Here is a 20,743-nt window from a genome sequence, read left to right on the forward strand (position 1 = left end):
CTTGTGATGAAAAAAATTAAAGAAAAAAATCCTGTTCTTTGGAACTTTCCAGTCTCTCCCTGTGGAATAATTAAAAAATACTAAAGTTCCTTACCCACCTTATTTGCATGTATCACATTAAAATGGAAGTACTAAAAGTAATGAACCCAAACTTTGTGCTATGAGAAATTCTTAGAATATACTGCTGGTTTTTTAATGCTCTGAAGCATACTTTCCAACACCACGAAGATATGAGGAAACTTTTTTCCAAGGATTTGTCTTAAGAAAATACTTTACTGGAGTGATTTCATTTCTACATAAAAAGGTTATGCTGGAAGCACACTTAAGAATTATCTACAATGGAAAAGAGGTTTCAAGTCGTCGAAACTAATGTATTTAGAGTTCTATTAATCTTTAAAGAATCACTTGACTTCTAGCTAATCACTTTTTAACTAATGTAAGAGAATTCTTGTTTAAGGATATAAGGTAATTGTATGGGAGATCAAATGCCCCATTTTCCCATGTGAAAAAAAACACAAACAGTAAAACGAAGTCACATCAATTCCAAAACCTTCCATCAACATAAGGTCCTCTAAAAATCTTATCTCTTTTGGGTAATGGAGAAGTAACACAGCCTTCTGAATGTAAGAAGTTGTAATAACAGTACGTGTAGAGGAAGGGAGAAACAAAGGAAAAGCTTCATTACATATTAATAAGGCTTCTATTTATACTGTAGGTAGTTTTCAAGTTTACATAATAAACCTATATTCTGCAGCTTAAAATCACAAATTACCCTTCAGATCACAACAGTAGAGAGTATGATATATTTATTCACAGGTTTTTACATTATCTACCTCCAGTAAGAGATTTGATTCACTATCCTTTTATTCATCTGGGTCTTTCTCATTTCAAAACAAACTCTGCAGCAATTTCTATTTCATATATACGGGGTTTCAGGCACACTTGTCTGCTTCCTACCTCCTCCTGACAATTGTCCTGTTGAGCCACTCATAGATGGGCATCGGAAAACTGCATTCACATTATCATCCCACATTTCCAAGTTAACTGGAAATTTTTACTACAGCATTTTTTTTTTTGTTAAGGTAGCCAGCATCAGACTACGCACTGGTGGCTAGTTGGTACAGTATATCCTGATGCGTTCCCTTTGAAAAGTCTTTTTCTTTTCTTTAACAACTAGTACAAAAGTCTTCCTTTGAACAGCAATGCAAATGATTACACATAATGGAAAAGTGGAAAAACTTACCAAAATAACTTTGCTTAAGAGTTTGCTAACTCCATGTATATACATTTAGCTCATTCTGTTACAGAAGTATGCATTTATCTTTGGCTCTGCCATTCTTAGGGTCATACAGAATGGAAAGTATAGCCACCTTTCATGTACCCTCCATATCCTTCAGGAAAGGAAGCAACCGTCATAATGAACAAAAATAGAAAATTCGATGGTAGAATCTGTTATACATGCATTTTTCTTGGAAAATCGTTTGTAGCTGGGTTTTGCATAAGCTACTTGCGTAATACTCATAGATTTTGATCCCCTCAGGCATACTGTTTGCAGCCTAATACACCATGGCACTAAGCACCTGTAATTTTAACTGCAGTAATACTGCAGGATGGATTTATGCTCATGTTTTCTTCAGAATAAAGGGTGCTGTTAATTAGACTCTAATGTTGACTTTTTCTGAGAAATGTAGGTGATGTTTCTGATGTTTCATTACCTTTTCAAGAATTTCTTAAGCAGTGTAGGAAAGAAAAATGAAAACATGTATATTAGCCAGTTCCTATACTCCTCTTTTTTTGGCAAAAGGCATAACTTTTCTTTGAATTTCTTAATACTATCATGACTAGCAGACCATTTCTAGGACAACGTTCATGCCACCTTCTGGACCACTAATTTTGAAAATACAATCCAGAAAACATCTGAAGCCAGTCTTTGAAGTGAAAAGGGTGACAGATGCAAAATATATTTGCATGTATTTTTTTCCCTGGGATGCAGCATTTGAAAATACAGAAAGTTGGGAAAATAACCCAAACAGATGATATGGGGCTTCAAGTAAAAATTATTGAGAAACATTCTTGAAGCCCATAGTAAATGCAGTCATACAATACACTCCATGCATGGTGAACTACACTCAGGAAAAGCGTTCAGGGAGTTGTATTAAGCTCCCCAAGGCCAGAAGCTCTGACAAGCGAGAAGATAAGTCTCTTAAGATGCCACTCTAACAACTAGATTTAGATGTTATTTGATTTTATTTGTCACCATCTTAAAAAAAATAGTAGCTTAATGTTAAGGTGATGCTTTGGTGTCATATTAGCTTTATTATACAAAATAGATATAAAGCCATTTTAATATAAAGAAATAGAAACCTTAAGTCTCAACCTAATATCTTTCATCATTATGATACTTTTAAGACAGAAGAGAAACTACTAAGTACATCTCATCAAAAAGAGAGAACCTTGTCTAATTTTATTGACATAACTCCTTTCAAGCATCAAAAGCTTTACAAGTGAAACCATTTAATTAAGTAGAGGGGACTGTAGAATCACAGAATCATAGAATGCTTTGGGTTGGAAGGGACCTTTAAAAGTTATCTAGTCCAACCTCCCTGCAGTGAGCAGGGACATCTTCATCTAGACCAGGTTGCTCAGAGCCCTGTCCAACATGGCCTTGAATGTTTCCAGGGATGGGGCCTCCACTACCTCTCTGGGCAACCTGTGCCAGTGTTTCACCACCCTCATGGTAAAAAGTTTCTTCCTTGCATCTAGTCTAAACCTACCCTCCCTTAGTTTAAAACCATTACTCCTTGTCTTATCATAACAAGCCCTACTGAAAATATTTTCCCCGTCTTTCCTATAAGCCCCCTTCAGGTACTGAAAGGCTGCAATAAGATCTCCCCACAGCCTTCTCTTCTCCAGGCTCAATAGCCTCAACTATCTCAGCCTTTCCTCATAGGAGAGGTGCTCCAGCCCTCAGACTATCTTTGTGGCCCTCCTCTGCACCCACTACAACAGGTCCGTGTCCTTTTTGTGGTGGGGGCTCCAGAGCTGGACGCAGGACTCCAGGTGGGGTCTCACCAGAGTGGAGCAGAGGGGCAGAATCACCTCCCTTGACCTGCTGGCCACGCTTCTCTTGATGCAGCCCAGAATACAGTTGGCATTCTGTGCTGCAAGCATGTTGCTGGGTCACATCCAGCTTTTCATCCACCAGTACCCCCAAGTCCTTCTTGTCATGGCTGCTCCAAATCCCTTCATCCCCCCAGCCTGTATTGATAGTGGAGGTTGCCCCAACCCAGATGCAGGACCTTGCACTTCACCTTGTGAAACCTCATGAGGTTCACTTAAGCTCACTTCTCGAGCTTGTCCAGGTGCCTTTGGATGGCATTCCATCCTTCTGGCGTGTCAGTTGCACCACTCAGCTTGGTGTCATCTGCAAACTTGCTGAGGGTGCACTCGATCTCACTGAGTCATTGATGAAAATGTTAAGCAGCACAGGTCCCAGTACAGAGCCCTGAGGGACACCACTTGTCACCAGCATTCATTTGGACATCGAGCTATTGACCACTACCCTCTGGATGTGACCTTCCAACCAATTCCTCTTCCACCGAACAGTCCACCTGTCAAATCCATATCTCTCCAATTTAGAGAGAAGGATTTTGTGAGGGACTGTGCTGAAGGCTTTACAGAAGTCTGGACAGATCACATGTATAGCTCTTCCCTTGTCCACTGATCTATTCACGCCATCATAAAAAGCCACTAGGTTGGTCAGGCAGGACCAGCCCTTGGTGTACAAATGTACAGCTATTTTTCTAAGTGATATTTACATTTCCAGTCACCTCTGGTTCTATTAAAGGAGGGGGCCCAATGTAATAGCAGCATTACAGGATTGCGGTCTGGAGTGCTTACCCTTTCAACGCATTTCACTTAGTAGTTACCCATAAAACATGGATTTTATATTTTGAAACTATGGGATTTTTAAATAACTACAGATTGTTCAATTTATATGCTTAATTTTACAGCTGAAATGATTACTTATGTTTGACCTGTTCAATATTGCTTTTGTTTTACTGTTCTCCATTCTAGAAGTTAAACCTAAAAGGCAATAAAGTCACATTTAGCAAAACTTTTCCAAGAAGTAGAAGATTGCAGTAAAAGTTGCAGCTTGGTTCCTGGTACTGCCGCTTTGTTTTACTCTTGCACAGCTAGGAGATTTCCATGGTCAGGACCAAACTAGTCAGATCAGGTTGTGAAAGTAAAGCTTTATCTGCATATTGAAAAGGTGGCTCTATATAAAATTCCCCTGGGAGAAATGACATCCTCGTACCAGTGTTCAGGTAATCCAATTAGGTAACAAAACATGCTTGAGGTAAGAAACAGTCACCAGAAATAGAAAAAAAAAAAAAAAAGAGAAGCAAAAAAGCTCATTTTAGACAGCTACTTTGAACATGAGATTTTAGCCCATGGCAAAGAAACCGTATGAAAAAAACATTTGTTTTCTCACTGTTCTACCACTGTGTTCATCATTTTGCTAAAGAGACAGGACTTTTACAGAATCTACCTAAGGGGCATTTCTGGAGACAGCATGTGGACGAACAATGCAATTTTGCCACGGTCTGTTGGCAGAAATTCAGATATTCCACACTGCAATCTACACTTGCTGAAAAAAGAATTTCAAAGTTTTGTTAAATTCATTCTACTCTAAAGGTGTCTCAAATAATTTGAATCCAGGTCATGATGAATTTATTATGACTTTTAAATTCAAGAAAACAGAGAAATTCATGTACCTGCTTTCTAAGCCAGTCGGAGCTGGGCTTAAAGACAGTCCAGGGAAAGAACTAGGGGCTGTGTGCAGACTAGCTTCTACTGCTACATGTTCACATATCTCAGATCTTTGCTATAAACTTAACACTTGACAGACACTTCTGTTACCGTGGTCAGTTAAACAGTTCCCAGTTAAATGGCTTCCTAAAGTTTTATTTTTAAAATTCTTTTAAAGGAAGACCAGAATGCTTACTGGTGTTCTTGCACAGGATACATGGGAGTTACAAAGCCACATTCATTCCTGCATGTCAAGTTCTTTGGAGTCCCCAGGTGGAAGCCGTTAACAAAGCAAGAAGTTTCTGTCACTGTATTACGAGTATTTGTTGGCACTGCTTAGGCTCTGGCTTCACAAAGCCTTTTTCACAGAAGCAGCACATTTCCCCCCTCATCGAGGCTATCCATGTGTATGAAACTGCTGAAGTGTATGAGAAATCCTTGGCCAATTCTTAGGTTAGCATAATATAAGATTATTATTTTAACAACCTGTCCTAGAAAAATTTGCCTTCCTGTCAATGTTTCTACGCTGATGTTTAGAAAGTATATGACAAAGAAATATACGTTAATGAAAATAATTCCTTATTTTTAGGTTTACTTGTTTTACCTATTTATACTATAAAATAAACAAATTAGTCTTTTTTATTATATATTTGATTATTTTTTACAGTTGGAAGTAGATATTTACTTCAGAATAAAGGAACAATATGTCACCTTAATAAGGGCTTATCCAGCAGAGCTGGCTTTCCAGGTCACTCCAATCACAGAGCGATATCAATTTGACATTAACAGAAAGATACTACCAACAGTCTCCAGCACGAGCTGGAGAACCCCCTGCTGTCTGCCAGTGAGGGGAATTGAGTTGGAAACCTTTAGAAAAAGCAGCAGGCCATGAAATGCCAAATAAAATTCCTTCTTCCATCCAGAGATAAAGGAAAAGAGTACAGCACCACTTTAACAAATATGCCTTGACAAAAAAGAGCGAAAATAGATGCAGGCATTTTTCAACATTTGTTGCTTTGTCGAATGGAACAACGTGAAGAAAAAAGGTTGTTTCATCTTTTTGGAGAAAAAAACCCATCACATATGCACAAACATATTGATTGAACTTCTGAAGCCCTTTTCTTTTACAAAAATACCACCCAGTCTGATTAGAAATTACCAACTGATGGTAATAACTAAGAAGGCAAAACAATTCTCTAAATTTCTCTGTTTTCTTCTAAAGTTATTGTTACACACCTTTGAATGTAATGCTTCCTGATTTGATTATCAACACTTTCCTTTTATTGATAGAAGCATGAAAGAAATATTCTGAATCTGCAAAATACACAGGTTCAGTTTTTGTAAAACTGGATAATAATTTGGATTATTTAGGATACATTGACAAAGAATAGGTTCGTTCTCAAAATAGTTTTGTAATTTTTTTTTGCTTTAATGTCTGTGATTAAATTACTTTTTAATGTATCATTTACACTGCTTTTATTCATGTATGTGGGGATATATACTAACATACCCTTTTCACATATAAGCAATAAGAGTGTTATTAAAAATGAGTTTGTATTTATGTTGTTATTTTCTTGTGATTTTCTAGATTTTTGAGTAAAAATTACAGGAAGATTTCAGTATTGTCCCCAAGCCTAAATCAGAACACTAGTCAAGATCTTGAAACTGTTATTAAGTAATTATTTCTGGAAATAAAGTAAAATTCTTACCTGGATGATTTAAAAGTATCACTTCCAAAATACTTTACTTTCTAGATAATATATTAAATGAAAAATAATTTAATTTTCACAAGTTGTCATTTTTACTTTTTGCCCTGCAAAGCCATTAACCAAGCAAGAGTATTTACTAATTTTGCAATACTCTGATTAAATTCCAATAATATAGACAACAGACAATATCTATTAGAATAAGTAGTCTCTTTCATTTTACCTTGTATTAAGTAAAATGAAAAATTGAAAAAAACCCACTTTTTTTTTCTGAATTAGGTGATGTTTGAGCCCAATCAACTTTCCTCTGCTTCAATTAACACTCCAGAATTGGTGTTGTGAACAGCTACTGTATCACAACTGCTATTCATCATTCCTTTATTCAGTAATATCAGAAGTTACCAGTTACACTCATGGACTTCTTTTGTGTCAACATTTTCTTCACATTTCCATGACTAAAATTTCATTCTGCGAATCTTTCCAAGAATCTTGTACCACTGTAGGCTCACATAAAACTATGTATACTGAAGTTATGTGGATAACAAGGTTATAGCATATTTATTTTTAAGACCAGGTCTGCAGAACTCCATGCTATATTTCAGAGTTTGGTATATCTACAGACGAATGAAATTGAACATGCCTCTTCACAGATAACAAAATCTGTGATCTGCCAGAATAAAAGGATACTGTCTGAACTTTGCATCTTGACTGCATGTGACACGGCCAGTGGCCCCCATTTCCTATCAGGGTAATTCCAACAATTTCACCTGAGGATATTTTTAGCTTGAGTAGTTTCAGGCAAAATTTACTAGTGAGACTGTTTTCATATGATCGGCAGAGCATGAAGAGAACATGGTATGATCTACCTGTCAACCACCTAATCCTAATCCTTTTTCCTGCATCCTTCTTTTTCAACACCATACTTATACACCCAAAGTTGTGGGTTGGACACAGTAGTTTAGACACTATCTCACTATTCCTCACATGCTATCTATAGAGCAGACACCTCCACACAATAATCTTTGAAAATTGAAGATCAACTGATCTCTCTTCTACTCTAATCATGTCAGTTGAAGAAAAGTGGCATTCACAGTCCTGAGTAGGATAACACAGGAGAGGATGCTGTCAGCTGTCAAAGATGCAGTGAAATTTCTGCAAGTATTGAGGGGAAATATCAAATTTTATCTCTTACTCTGTTTTCAAAGACTATTCTTCAGCCACCTCCAAAGCTCAAATAAATGCTAAATGGGTGATAGAACTGCCTCAGCTGATGCTTCTGAAGCTGTCACTTTCAATGCCTGAAAGGCCAATTCTTTCATCTCCTTTGCTGCTGGTGCCAATAGATACTTGAAAATGAAGAGACAAGGGCACACTCCTGATTTTTAAATGTCAATAAGAAAATAGTCAACTCAGTCTCCCTTACAAACAACATAAGTGTTGAAAAAGAACATTAAATGCTGCCTCTTGCTATCTTACCCTAAGCCTTAAAAGAAATTCTCCAGGAAACAGAAAGGGAAAAAAAAGCACAAGGTATGAAGGTTCAAATTAAACATACTTCTCACTGACACCATTCGGATGTTGAAATAAACACAGGGATTCTCCCTGCTATACTTTGTTCAAGAAGACGCTGAATGAGAACGATACTTCCACTTACCCAAATCCTTCTGGTACCTAATGAAGTATAGCCCAATAGCTCCAGATCCCACTAGAATGAATGGGAAAAATCCCACCAAATCTAAAAATTATTCTATGCCATCATAAAAAGAAAAGTAATTCTTGTGAAAGTATGAAATTACAACTGTGATGGAGTCCTGAAAGAATACATTCTTCAGTTCACATCTCTCTGAGAACATCAATAATTTACAGAGACAGTTCCTCCATATTACTCTTCATTAATTATACTTTACTTTTTTGTCTGACCAGTCTATTCTCAGATTATCGCTGTAACATGCCCCTTGCTCTTCCCTTGGCAGGGAACATCCAAACAAATTCTAGGATAAAAAAAAAATACCAGCAAGGGTTGAGGAATGCGGTTAATCACAGGCAGGTCTATTTTTTAATTAAAATTTTATAAAAATTTAACCCTCATTTTTTAAAATAAAGCCATACTCAGCTGATAATGTAAAACTGGTGGGAGAAACAGTAGCAATACTTGACAAATAGATTCAAAAAAATCTTATACTTCTACCCACTCTTAACATCTTATAATCTACTTTTAGGAGTAGATCTTTTAATATATTTTTTCATTATTCTCTTTCCTGATGGTCTGGACTGTGCCTGTTTTGGCCTGGAGCCTGAATGGCAATGTGACAGGGTATAACTACTTAGGGGACATCAGTCACAAGACGGAAGTCAGATGTTGGCCAAGAGGGACATGAGAAAGAGAACATATTATGCTTTTGAAATGTTGACTATATTTTGTTTTGTGCCTGTGGTATAAAACCCTTTCCCTATTTTTTTTAAATTCACCAGCCGTTAGGCAATTCTGCAATAAGTAAACAATTCCATGGTGAATTAGGCAATCACATCTCTTTTGTGGAAAACTCTAGGTCTTTAGCTTTGTACATCTGTGGAGCTGCAAAGGACTGGCATCTCATTTTCATGCTGAAACACTTTGTTTTCAGCTTTGCAGCCACAATCACACTAAAGATTAAGTAATATAACGTAAATGCCTGGCAATGCCAAAAAAGTTTTATCATCCTGTTAGTAAGCCAAATCTATCCACAATGTGACTTGCCATTGGAAAAAGAAATCCACAGGTGCACAGAAGAAATTAGGTCTTCAGCTTTTTTTTTCACTTACTCGAAGTACAGGGTTCTCCTGCAGATCCTGCATATTAAGTCCAGTGGTTCATGTTTTGCCAGGTAGTGGCATCATGACACTTTTTCTTACAAAATGTTTAGCGATAAATATATCAGGAGAACAGAAAGTAGAGAACAGTCACAAATGAATTCAAACATGATGGGGTGAGTAAATGACTCCAACACTTTTAGTGCAGGATTCAGGTTTGACTGATGATTTTCTGCAGATTTATGATTCCTTTTGAGACACCCTCGGGGAGAGACAGTATGTCCCCAAGGCTATATGTGTAGTCTGCTAAAAAACGAGAATCCTTGTCAAGTCAACAGAAATCAGTCAAAAGAGATTCTCATCTGACAGTGAAAAGAAGATGTTGAATAAACATTGCACAATAAACCTCACCATTTTAACCCTTGCAAGAGGGATTTTTGAAAGTGCTCAGTTATGCCAACCTTGCTACCTGTGAGATCAGTAATCGTAATTAGCATCAGTATTAGGCTCACGCTTGGTACTTCTGACAATTTCTGAGCACTCTGATATCCAGACACTTTTTAAAAATTTGAAACTGGAAATTTTATTTGATTAAAGATGCATGTGATTACACTAAGCTACTGGCAGAAAAGGCCCCACCATTGTTAGTGTTCTGATGCCACATCACAGCTAGCGCCTGGTCAAGTGACAAGACAGATGAACCTCATACATTCCTCCTGGAGATCTGTATCTGCCTTTCTCTATCTAAAACTGCCTCTCTAGGGGTTGAATAGTTTCCCAAATGGGGGAAAGATGAGAGGGCAGGAAAGAGTCACACTCTACAAAGAAAAATGTCAAAATTAGGTTGTGAGGTCTATAATACTTGTCTAAATGGGCACATATGATCATGGGCTAAGCCATGGAAATATCTCAGGGATCACTGTTAGGGAAAGTTGCCAGCAGACAAAGTGGAGGATTGAGGAATTTGAGGTAAGAAACCAAGAGCGAGATGAAGACTTGATGTTTTCTACAACTACGTACAAGAAGTTACTGGATTTTTGCCTTCCTAGCTAGTTTTGTATAAACAGACACCTAAAAATCAGTCTGAACTCATTCATTTACATTGTAAGTGAACTCTGATCAGCCAATAGTTAATTCTAAATCTAGCTAAAGGGAAAACAAATAGTCTCAATTCTCCTTTCAGAGAGGTTTGGTCCCAGTGAACGAGAAGACTTCGGAGATGGTCACTGCCATTTATGTGGACATATTCACCCACAGTCAGTCACAGCTCTGTAAAGATGCACACTGTAACTAGTCCCTGGCCACAGAGGATCCATCGGGGAAGGCTGGTGGTACCAGCCTCCGCCCCCCCCAGCACACACACATAAGATGGGGGGGCCTTCAACACCCTAGGGCATCTCCCAGATGAAGAGGCTCTGCCAAGAAACAAGAGGCCAGGCTAAGGGGTCATTACTCAGGACATGCAGAATCAGCATTTCTATGGGTCTGCCCAGATGGTCAAGTTTCCATGCAGGACCCAGCCCACGGCTAAAGCTGACTCACCAAGGAGGAAGAAACTAAAACATCCCAAATTCTTCCAGAGGGGCACTTGGCATATGGGAAGATTACAGGGGATATAAATTTGGCACTGACTGTCATTCACTAATGTTAGCTACACACTTGTCTATTCAAGTGAAAAAAAGAATATGCTGCAACAAGAAAATAAACATGTATAACATCAAGGTAAAACAAGACAAAAAAAAAAAAAAAGATGAAACCTGTTTTTTTCCAAAAATGCAAAAAATGTAATGGATATGATGCATATATCAGTCATTAACAGATATAACACTATTACAGAAGAGATCCATGGCTACTGCATTGCAAATAAAGGTTTTGTTTTACGACAGTGGTGAAGACCGCTGTGGCCTTTTTCAACATTTGGTATTTATAAAAACATATCTTTTATACAAAGCGCTAATGTGTGGGGTTGCACACTACAGTAACATGTTAAATACACCATCTTTCTTTTGCAGCTCAGTCTTAAGGACTACACATTATATACAAAGAGTTGTGTTGCAAAAGTACAATGATAAATTAATACTCACACACTTGAGCCCACATCATCTTATTACAGCATGCCTTACCAAGTTCCCTGAAGTAACAGGATGCTTGCATAATTTTCCTTGATTACATAGGTAAATGCAACACTTTCCCCTTTTATGTTAGTATTATGAGATTTAAATGTAATGTTCTGATCCAGTTAGTTAGAAGTTTTAGAGAAATTATTGAAAACTAACAAAACATGCATTTGACTACTTCATTTCTGCAAGATAATAATGAATTTTTCTCGCATAATAAAAGCAAATTTTTGCCTGACCAAAACCATTCTTCATCCCACCAGAAATTTTTTTTGAAAATAGACTTTCTATTTAAAAGCTCATAGTTCACTTCTGTTCATCTGTCTTGGTATTTAGCCATGTATCTTTTGGAAATAGCCCTGAATAACAGAAGCTGCATTAGCTATGCAGCTACAGCAGTGACAGACAGAACCACACGTGTCTAATTGTTACTGTTCTACTCCACACAGAGTTAATTTTTGTTTCTTATCTAGAAACCTTGAGGATGCATTGAGAAGCCTTCTTCATATCATAAGAACCAAATTTCTTACGAAAGGGATATAAACTTGCCATGAAATCCATCTACAATTGTCTTCAATATTTTGAATATTCGTTAACCAATAATGAAAAGAACTAGTAAGATTTTGTTTTGGAAATATTTTTTTTTATAATTGTCTAAAACGTGAGAAACTTCAAATCTTTGGTAGCTACTTTTCATACTTTGATGCAATGAATGAGTAAGATTAAATACTAATAAATAGAAAACTAGACATTTCAGACATGATCCTTTTGTTTGTACAGTGACAATTACCAGGGAAGTAAAAGAACAGAAGACAAGAGGGTTATTGGAAGACTCTACAATACACAGTGAGACAGAATTAGACATTCAGGATTATAGACAGCCCCAAATGTCTAAGAACAACAAAGCTGAGATTAAAGAAACATTCAGAAAAGTGTAGTTGTATTTATACAACAAAATAAACATTGGCAAAAAATACAGGGAGGTTACCATGAGGGACAGAATTACCAGAAGCAGAAATTTGACAGAGTAGATTAAGCTGCTGGTCCATCAAGCCTGTGCTCAGTCTTTGGCTGTGACCGTTGCACAACAGTTCAGAGGCAAACTCCTTCAGAGCATCTTCAGTAAGCGACGCCATATATTGAGGAAAGCATTCCTCTTGATCCCTGTGGCAATTATCTTACTTCCTGAAGCATGAGATTTGATGTATTTTAGCATACCTACTTACAGTTACTATTTCTTGTCAAACAATCATTAGTTGAAAATCACCCAACTGCAGCTGCTGACTCTGTGATCGTCTACACTTTTGCAAGAAGTTTGGAAGAGCAGCTTTTTAACCTTGATGCGTTTATGTACATTTCTATAATCTTAGTGAAAGAGAACATATATATCAAGAGATGTTTTGCATGTGTGCAAGAGAGATAAATGTGGGAAAGGAAAATAAATACTTTAAGTAAATATTAAAGTGTTTCTTACAGATAAGAAATTTTGGCTAAGTCCTGTCAAGGATACTGTTGACTGTAATGAACCAAACAGGACATTCATACTTGGTTTAAGTGGCAAGAATCATCACTGCGAGTTTTGAGTCAAATTGGGGTTATTCCCCAGTACAGAGTTTAAATGGCAGGAAAGTTAAAAAGCTGCCACGGATCAAGAAGCTACACTGAAATACTGGATTTTTTTAGTGCTAACTATCTTTTTGTATATTCAAATTAGCATATTTATTTATGATCTCTAGTTCAAACAGTAGCCATTTCTGCACCTGAAGGACTCAGAGAGGTAGTAACAAATGCAAGCATCAGACTCGAACAATGGTGATGTCATCAACATTTCTAAAATTATGATATCATCACAGGGTTTTCTACAGTTCTGCTCTGCTTAGTTGTGCTATTTCTCCACTTTCTTAAATCTCTGCTTATCATAGGTCTCCTCACGTCAGCCTCATTTCACTCACCTCTTCCCTTCTCACTTCTCTCCTGCCCTATGAAAGTCTCATATGTCTGTGCATGCCTTCTTTTTCACTTACCTTGTGTGTGAAAACACTGGCTTCAGCACATCCAATCAAAAAATGTACTGAAAACCTAAACCCCCGAAAAAGTCGTGCATTTAGCACTTATTTTATACCCCTTTTCTTCTGTATTCTGTAGCACGGACATGTGGTACTATTTTGTACAATACAGCAGGGCTATGCTATCTGTGTCATCTAAGTGCCACCATAGAATAAATAAATACATTAGCAATTTTCTGTATTTATTTTTGGCAGGCAACTTGAGAGACGAATTAGCTACCTCCAAACACAGATGTAAATAATCATAAACTGTGCAGATGTTTTCCTCCTCCCTGTCATGTTTCAACTACTTCTGGAACATGCTGAACTTGTTTACCTTCTGGGCAATGCAGCCGAACTAACAGAGGAATATAGCCCTGAAACACGCAATTCACCCCTCTCTCAAACAAACTTTTGTCATATGAAGCCAATATAGGTCACGTTCCAACTGATATCAAATAGAATAAAAAATAACAAGCTATGCAAAAAAGGTATTCATACATAAGAAAGCACTTTAGTGGTAAGCTCTTAAAATTAGCTGATGGAGATTGCATAAGGTCTCTGTGTTTACACTCTGAAAAATACCACTGTTAACATAACTAATTTTCAAAAGTCTTTATCAGAAGCTGTGATTTTCAAATAATTAAATTCACCCCATTTTCCAAAGTGTGCCAGAGTAGTTCCAAGACACAGATAATGACAAGTGAACTAAGGTCCTGTCCCTGTGTTACCAAAGTCTATGCTGGCAGATAAGAGGGTTGGGAACAGGTTGAGACCCTGAAGTGTAAGTATGACATAAGAAAGAAAATTATGTTTCCTGTTATTAAAGGAGCCACTCCACTCTGATGTGCTTACATTCACTAAACCACACATACCTCAAAATCAACAAGATTTACTGTATTCTATTATTCAGTATACTTCTGACTACTAGAACAAAAGCCTACCTCTTTAAAATCATAGAGCGAGCTCATATTTATCCATGTGTCTCTGAATAGATATATTCTTAATTATTTCTACAGTACCTTGCAAGATGGGGAACAATTTCTGTCAAAACCTAAGTCAACCACTGTTATACTGTGACAACACAAAATCAACACAAAATGTTGCCTCGATGTCACATTAACATCTTTTTGATCATTCTTGTAAAACACCATTAATTCTAAAACATTGTATTTCCTCTTTGGTTTTGTCTAGCTTAAAGTTCATTCTGTTCTGTTTATTACAAGGTTTTATGTACCTTTGAACTTCACACGCTAAGTGTTATTTTTCCAAAGCTCAAAGAGAGGCTCTATGAAAAGCTACCAGAAACTTGTTTTTTGACTAGCTTTGATTTAGACACCAGAAACACGGATTACTTTTGTTCTCACTGTTTCACAGGCTGTACTGTCTGTGCTCCTATCTTCTTCCTTGAGGCTGAATTTTGTTCTACTCAGACAGGTCAATTAAGGGGACTTAAAGAAGTGGTGGAAATACCAGCACTGGGAAGCTGCTGAAATGTCAGGAGAAACCCTCAAAGGCCTTTCTTTCAGGTGAGAGTTGCCAGAGTGATGCAACAAATACACTTCCCAGTAACAGATATTGATGCTTTCTCTCATTCATGAAGGCTGTGACACAGACTAACATCTTGCTGCCGCAGAAACACCACCCAACCAGACCCTTCCAACACCCCCAACACCGTGTACTGTGGCAGATCAAACACAAACCCCCATCTTACAGGACGATTATTCTGTGAAGTGAGTAGTGTGCCATCCCTGCTTCTGAAACACTTTATTAAAAGTTGGTAAGACCTCCCGGAAATGCAGCCGTGTCTCTCCAGTACTCTCTGCACCCTTCCAGCGAGGTTCCCACTGTCCCATACCCAGAAGAGGAGCTCTGGAGCTGCAGCACACCACTCCAGCCAGGCACCACGCTGGAAGAGGTGACCAGGCAGGTCAGACCTGGCCCTGCAAGCTCAGTCATCTTTTAAAGCATCTTTGTAGTTCATCAGCCTAATTAAGAAACCATGCAGTGGATTGCTATGACTTTAATATCTGTTGCTGACAGTATCACAGGTGTACTCTTTCCTTTCTGGTTTTGTCCACATCACAGGTCTCAATGAAAAGTGGCAGAAGAAATGGTTAAAAAGGAAACAAGGAGAAGAAAGCACATGCAGGTAAATGTATTTTAGAGTTAGGAATTTTTTTCTTTCTACATTTTAGTTTTTCCCTTTTCTCTTACACTGGTATCCACTAAACATTGGTAACACCCTGCTAAAATGTTCCTAGGATGAAAAAACCCCCAAACAGTAGCCCTGCCAAACCCTCCCAGATACATAAAGTAATTCTTGAGATAAATTATTTGATATAATCCACAAAGATTCTCATATCCTTACCTTAGGAAAATAGTAATCATAAAATAGACTAACATTTTTTAAGTTTTACCTCAAAGTTCACCCTGTTACAATAGCAGAAAATCCTGGAAGCAAAAGAAGAAGCTGCAGCCTCCCTGAAGTTTGAACTAATGAACCTTTTGCAAAGTGGGTCGACCAAAATTAGCAGCAAAACCAACAAAAGCTTCTGCTGTGTACTGCACTGCCGTCTTCCTGCTGCAGGCCATACCTGTTCCCCATGGAAAATCCCTGTGGCTGTGCTCGTTTTTTCAGTGCAGGGAGCCAGTTCCCCTCTTTTTGATTTTGACAAGATCAACGCTGGAAATAAAACCTTATCTTGCCCACCCTTTCCAAATGTGAGATAGGAGTAAGGCATATTTTTGGACTTTAACATATAAAGCCCGTGACTACTATGTAAAAATTCTTCCTAGAAAATGAGATGATTCTTTGTGGAAAAATCCAGCTTCTCCAACTAGCTTTCACAGTGATGAAGTCAGTCACAAATACTGAATTATTCACAGTTAATTAATCCACCTAAAACAAATTTCAACTCTGTTTTCTAATTCTCATTGGTCACTAACATACAGCTAGAATTGGGAAGCTGTCACTAAATAAGTATTTCCTAATTCTGAGTGGATATATATGGATATACATATATACAGAAAAAAAGTTGGATGCGGTAAACCAAAACTTCAAAAAAGGTGAGATTAATGGATAGTCTTTAAGTGGGCTAACCCTTAAAAGCTCAAGGGAAAAAACCAAACAAGAAAAGGCTCTTGTCCTCATATTTTATATGATAGAAAGTAACGAATAATGGTAGGACAAAAATTACTTTAAATGCATTGAAAAATAAGGTTATAATTATGGAAAAGTATTTTCTGTCAGGAATTCTGGAAAGCCTTATCAAACTGCAAAGATTGTGCTCTTCCTTTATTTGACAAGGCTTTGACAGTGTGTGTTAGGGACCCTGACTCAATCAGTCCCCAAAGGACAGAATACAAATCTCAAATGCTGCAGCAGGCAAAATAGGTATGAAAAGCTCTTGAGACTGACTTTCCTACACAATTTGCTGTCCTTCTTTTTCTGTTCTAAGAAATACAGTTCTAAGAAAGAAACACTCTTCTATGATATTTCCGTACTTTTCATCTGGTTCTAATTCTGTCAATTCATTGAAAAAATCTTAAACATGGCAGAATAAAACAAAAATAGAGAATCCCAAACCGACACAAAGAACCATTAAAAAAAGGACAAAAAAACCTCACCTAAACAAAACAAGCAAAATATGCAAATTTGCATTTTATGATCTGTATGTAAAACCGGTCTGTCATTGTACCTACTTTTTTCTCTTACTGAGTACTTCGTATCAGAGAAAGCAGGATCACACATAACACCTTTCCTGTCAATGCTATTGCTTAATTAGTCAACATCACGTGAAGCTTATGATAAAATTGGTTGAGTTGGGGCCTTCAGTCTCTGAAGAGAGACATCAACACGTAGGATACTATTACAAGCTATGGGTTTCTTATATTGTGAATGGAAAAAGGGACACTGAGGTGTTCTGCAGAGAAGGGTCATACAGGACTTTGATCTCAACTTATAAATACCACTTAGACTACAGTGCATGCTTCCATTATTTGGAAATGTTTATAAGAAACTAGTAATATATCTAAATATATGTATATTTTAACTAGCATTCCCGTTATGTGTCGCTTCTTTTTCAGTGAAGACAGCTGGCATATGAAACTTCGAAAACTTTTTTCTCCCATCCATCCCTGAATAGTCAAGGGAAAAACATATATGACATGTAGTACACAACTTCTGCATTGCAGGTGCAACAGACACGCAACAGTGACAAAAAGTCAAAAAAACCCACCAACAAGACAGTAATATAAAGTGATTGGTTAAAAATATTTTTATATAACTGACAGTATTTAAAATATTCTGCAGGCAGTATTTCTTCATCTTGATGCTCAGGGAGAAGACAGACTTCTCTCTGATTCTTTGTCTTCTTATTTTCAAATGCATTAGTCTCTAAACTGAAAGCAGACAATTGCTAAGACAAAAATATATCATCAATGGTTTCAACACATTAATATGAAACGATAAAACCTGTATTACAGCACTGATTTTTTGAGATCATTACCCTTGAATTTGCATTAGATTACCAGATATGACTACTTTTCTACTTGACAAAAGTTTAAGTTGAAAATCATTTTGTAGGCATATCAAAACTAAAGGCTTCCACTCAGTTTTCTAATGTGTCACTTCTCTTTGTCAGTTAACAGACCAGCCATCTTTTATTCTCTGCATGAGGAAGAGTCAGCAGTACACTCCAAAGACATTAATTTCTTTACTTCATGCAAGGTAAAGTGACAGACTGAGATACTCTGCCAAGAAATGTTTAAGTGAAATACACTCAAAACATAACAACATTCACAGAACAAATTTCAGAAGTGCTTAGCTGAACAACAACTACAGGAATATACGAAGTCATCAGGTCTAAAAATCTTGCCATTAGTGGCAATGAAGAATGTGCAATCCTGCAAATCACCAAACATGGATTATATTTTCCCTATACATAATCTTTTCTTTATACCCATGAAACTGATCACAACCTAAGTAATTTGTGTTCCTCCAAAAGAAGACATATGAAAAAAGCAATCCAGGTTCCCACTGGCATGACAGAAACATCTTGTTAGCCCTGAGGATGTTCTAAGGGTTGGGTTCACATCCATTCAAAGCTTGGATCCAGCCATCTCCTCATAGCTCGCCTAGTACTTTCCATTCCTTTCCCTTCCCCAGATGACACCATTCATTTAATTTGAACTGTTTCCAGAATCATACGTAAACACAGCGGCTGACAGAATTTGTTCATGTAGGGTCCCTCCCTCTGCCGAATTACCTATCAGGAAACTGTTACATTTTCTGAAATTTTTATTTCTTTCTGAAGGACTGAAAACTCACTTCAGAAACAGTGCTGGGCAAGAATATACTCTTACCTGTACCAACACATTTTAAAAGTCCTGTTCCTGCCATCACACTGAAATGAACTCCCCACATGAAGCAATGAAACTGGGAAGTCAGCAATGCATTTTCTCTAACAGCTCCTGTTTTTTTCTTCTAGTTTTCTTCCTTCTGATGGCAAATATTCAGTGTTTTCCTGTGATACAATTTTTATTTTTAACTGAAGAAAATAAAGGTTTTAGATCACACTGCTGCTGTTTCCAGCAGACATTTTATGAAGAGGAATTTTATCTTTGTCTTGACATTGACATTCAAGTTTAGTTCCATTTTTTCTCCCTAATTAGCTTTTCCAAGACAATTGTATATTTGAAGCAAACCAAATACTTTCCCTCAGGGCATCAGAAACATAATCTGTCCAATTTCCTTTCTATGGACATTGAAAACAAAGCACTGTATTGTAACTCAGTGGGGAATTAAGAACTATGTGACGTAAAAAATGGAAAAAGCACTATGTAAATAAATTCTATACAGACGGCAATAAAAATAATGAAAAATCCTTTAAGCCACCTTGTTAATACCTCACAGAACTGCCTGCTCATATTAAAGTCTGTTTGTCTTTCAAAGGAGGCTGAGACACTAAATTTACACAAAACAGGATTTTCATATTCACAACAATGCACTGACTGATTAGCAGTAAATCATTTGGAATATCTTAAACAAACTGAGGACTTTCCGATCACTTTATCCAGCAGTCTTGTTTATGACTCAAAAGATTTTTTATTAAACTTTGATCATTCTACAAAGACACAGCCCCTCCCAGAACTCTTTATTTTCCCGATACCTGAAATAAAAAAATCAGTAATGTTAAGCATATAATTACAAGATTATGATGATAAACTATAAGGCTGTTAATGAGTTTTTAAACAGAAGGTACACTTGTAAGTCTTCTCAATAAATGTAACTATTGGAGCAGCTTTTGGACTCTGATCAGCAAGCCACTAAGAAAATAATGGCAGGTCTTTCTTCAAAAATTCTGGAGAATGTAATTGAAAATAATAATCTTGTGGTGTATTGCACGCTACCAGTACAGCCTACCAGCAAAAGAGCTGGACTTTTTAAGGACTGCTAACATGCAGACTGTCATACACAGTACACAGTAATTTCTACTGTATCCCACTGGTAGATATGCTGCATACGTACATGGGTACACAGATGTGTATACTCTATGTATACACTTATAGAGACACTATAGAACTTCCTTTAAGTGAACACGCATCTCATTCTGGTGTAGACTTCAGCTTCAGCTGTGCGTTCTAAACATTGTTCAGAAAGGTACTTACTGATGTGTAGAGGAAACCTTCTCCATTTAGGGCTATATACAACCCAGTCTTTACACCCTGGATAGCAACAACTCGAAGTCCCACTGGTATAAGGTTGAATAATGCTGCGAAAAAAAACATGACCAGAAATGAATATATTATGGTTATTAAAATATTCTAATACATATCGTTAGTAAAAAGAAAGAAAACTACTCCCTGAATATTTTTTTCTGATTTTTAAAACAAACTAATTCAGAAAATCTTGTTTGCAGTAAAGTTAATCTTTAAAATTAAAGCCTAAGTATCTATATCGCAACAAGTCCACCAATAGTTCAGTATTTGGCACAAATGCTAACTAGCAAGTACAAAGCATACCAGACTGGACTGTAATCATTTAGGAAGCACTGCAGACATGAGTATCTCAGGGTATCTGAAAAAGGTCAAAGAGCCCAACAGTTCCTTCACCAACAGTTCCTTCACCAACAGTTCCTTCACCAATGTAGACTGGTTATAAGGGTAATACTTGTGAGACACCCTGCAAAAAACGTATCTCTCTGATTCTGGCAAGTAGGTTTTTATTTTCTTAAGCATTTTTATGGTTTTGGATTAAGACATAGTCTCA

General features: G+C 37.1%; 1 protein-coding gene across 6 annotated transcripts in view; it reads right to left on the reverse strand.

Moving 5' to 3' along the window:
- FGF14 (fibroblast growth factor 14) overlaps positions 1–20,743 on the reverse strand; it is a 423,768-nt gene that overhangs the window by 76,765 nt on the left and 326,260 nt on the right. For all 6 annotated transcript variants that reach the window (XM_075424363.1, XM_075424353.1, XM_009933460.2 and 3 more), the window contains one exon: positions 20,143–20,246. In XM_075424363.1, the coding sequence (XP_075280478.1) occupies positions 20,143–20,246 (104 nt within the window). The remainder of the gene's footprint in view (positions 1–20,142; positions 20,247–20,743) is intronic.

The sequence above is a fragment of the Opisthocomus hoazin genome, chromosome 1 (genome assembly GCF_030867145.1).
Source record: "Opisthocomus hoazin isolate bOpiHoa1 chromosome 1, bOpiHoa1.hap1, whole genome shotgun sequence".
NCBI classification, from domain to species: Eukaryota; Metazoa; Chordata; class Aves; order Opisthocomiformes; family Opisthocomidae; genus Opisthocomus; species Opisthocomus hoazin.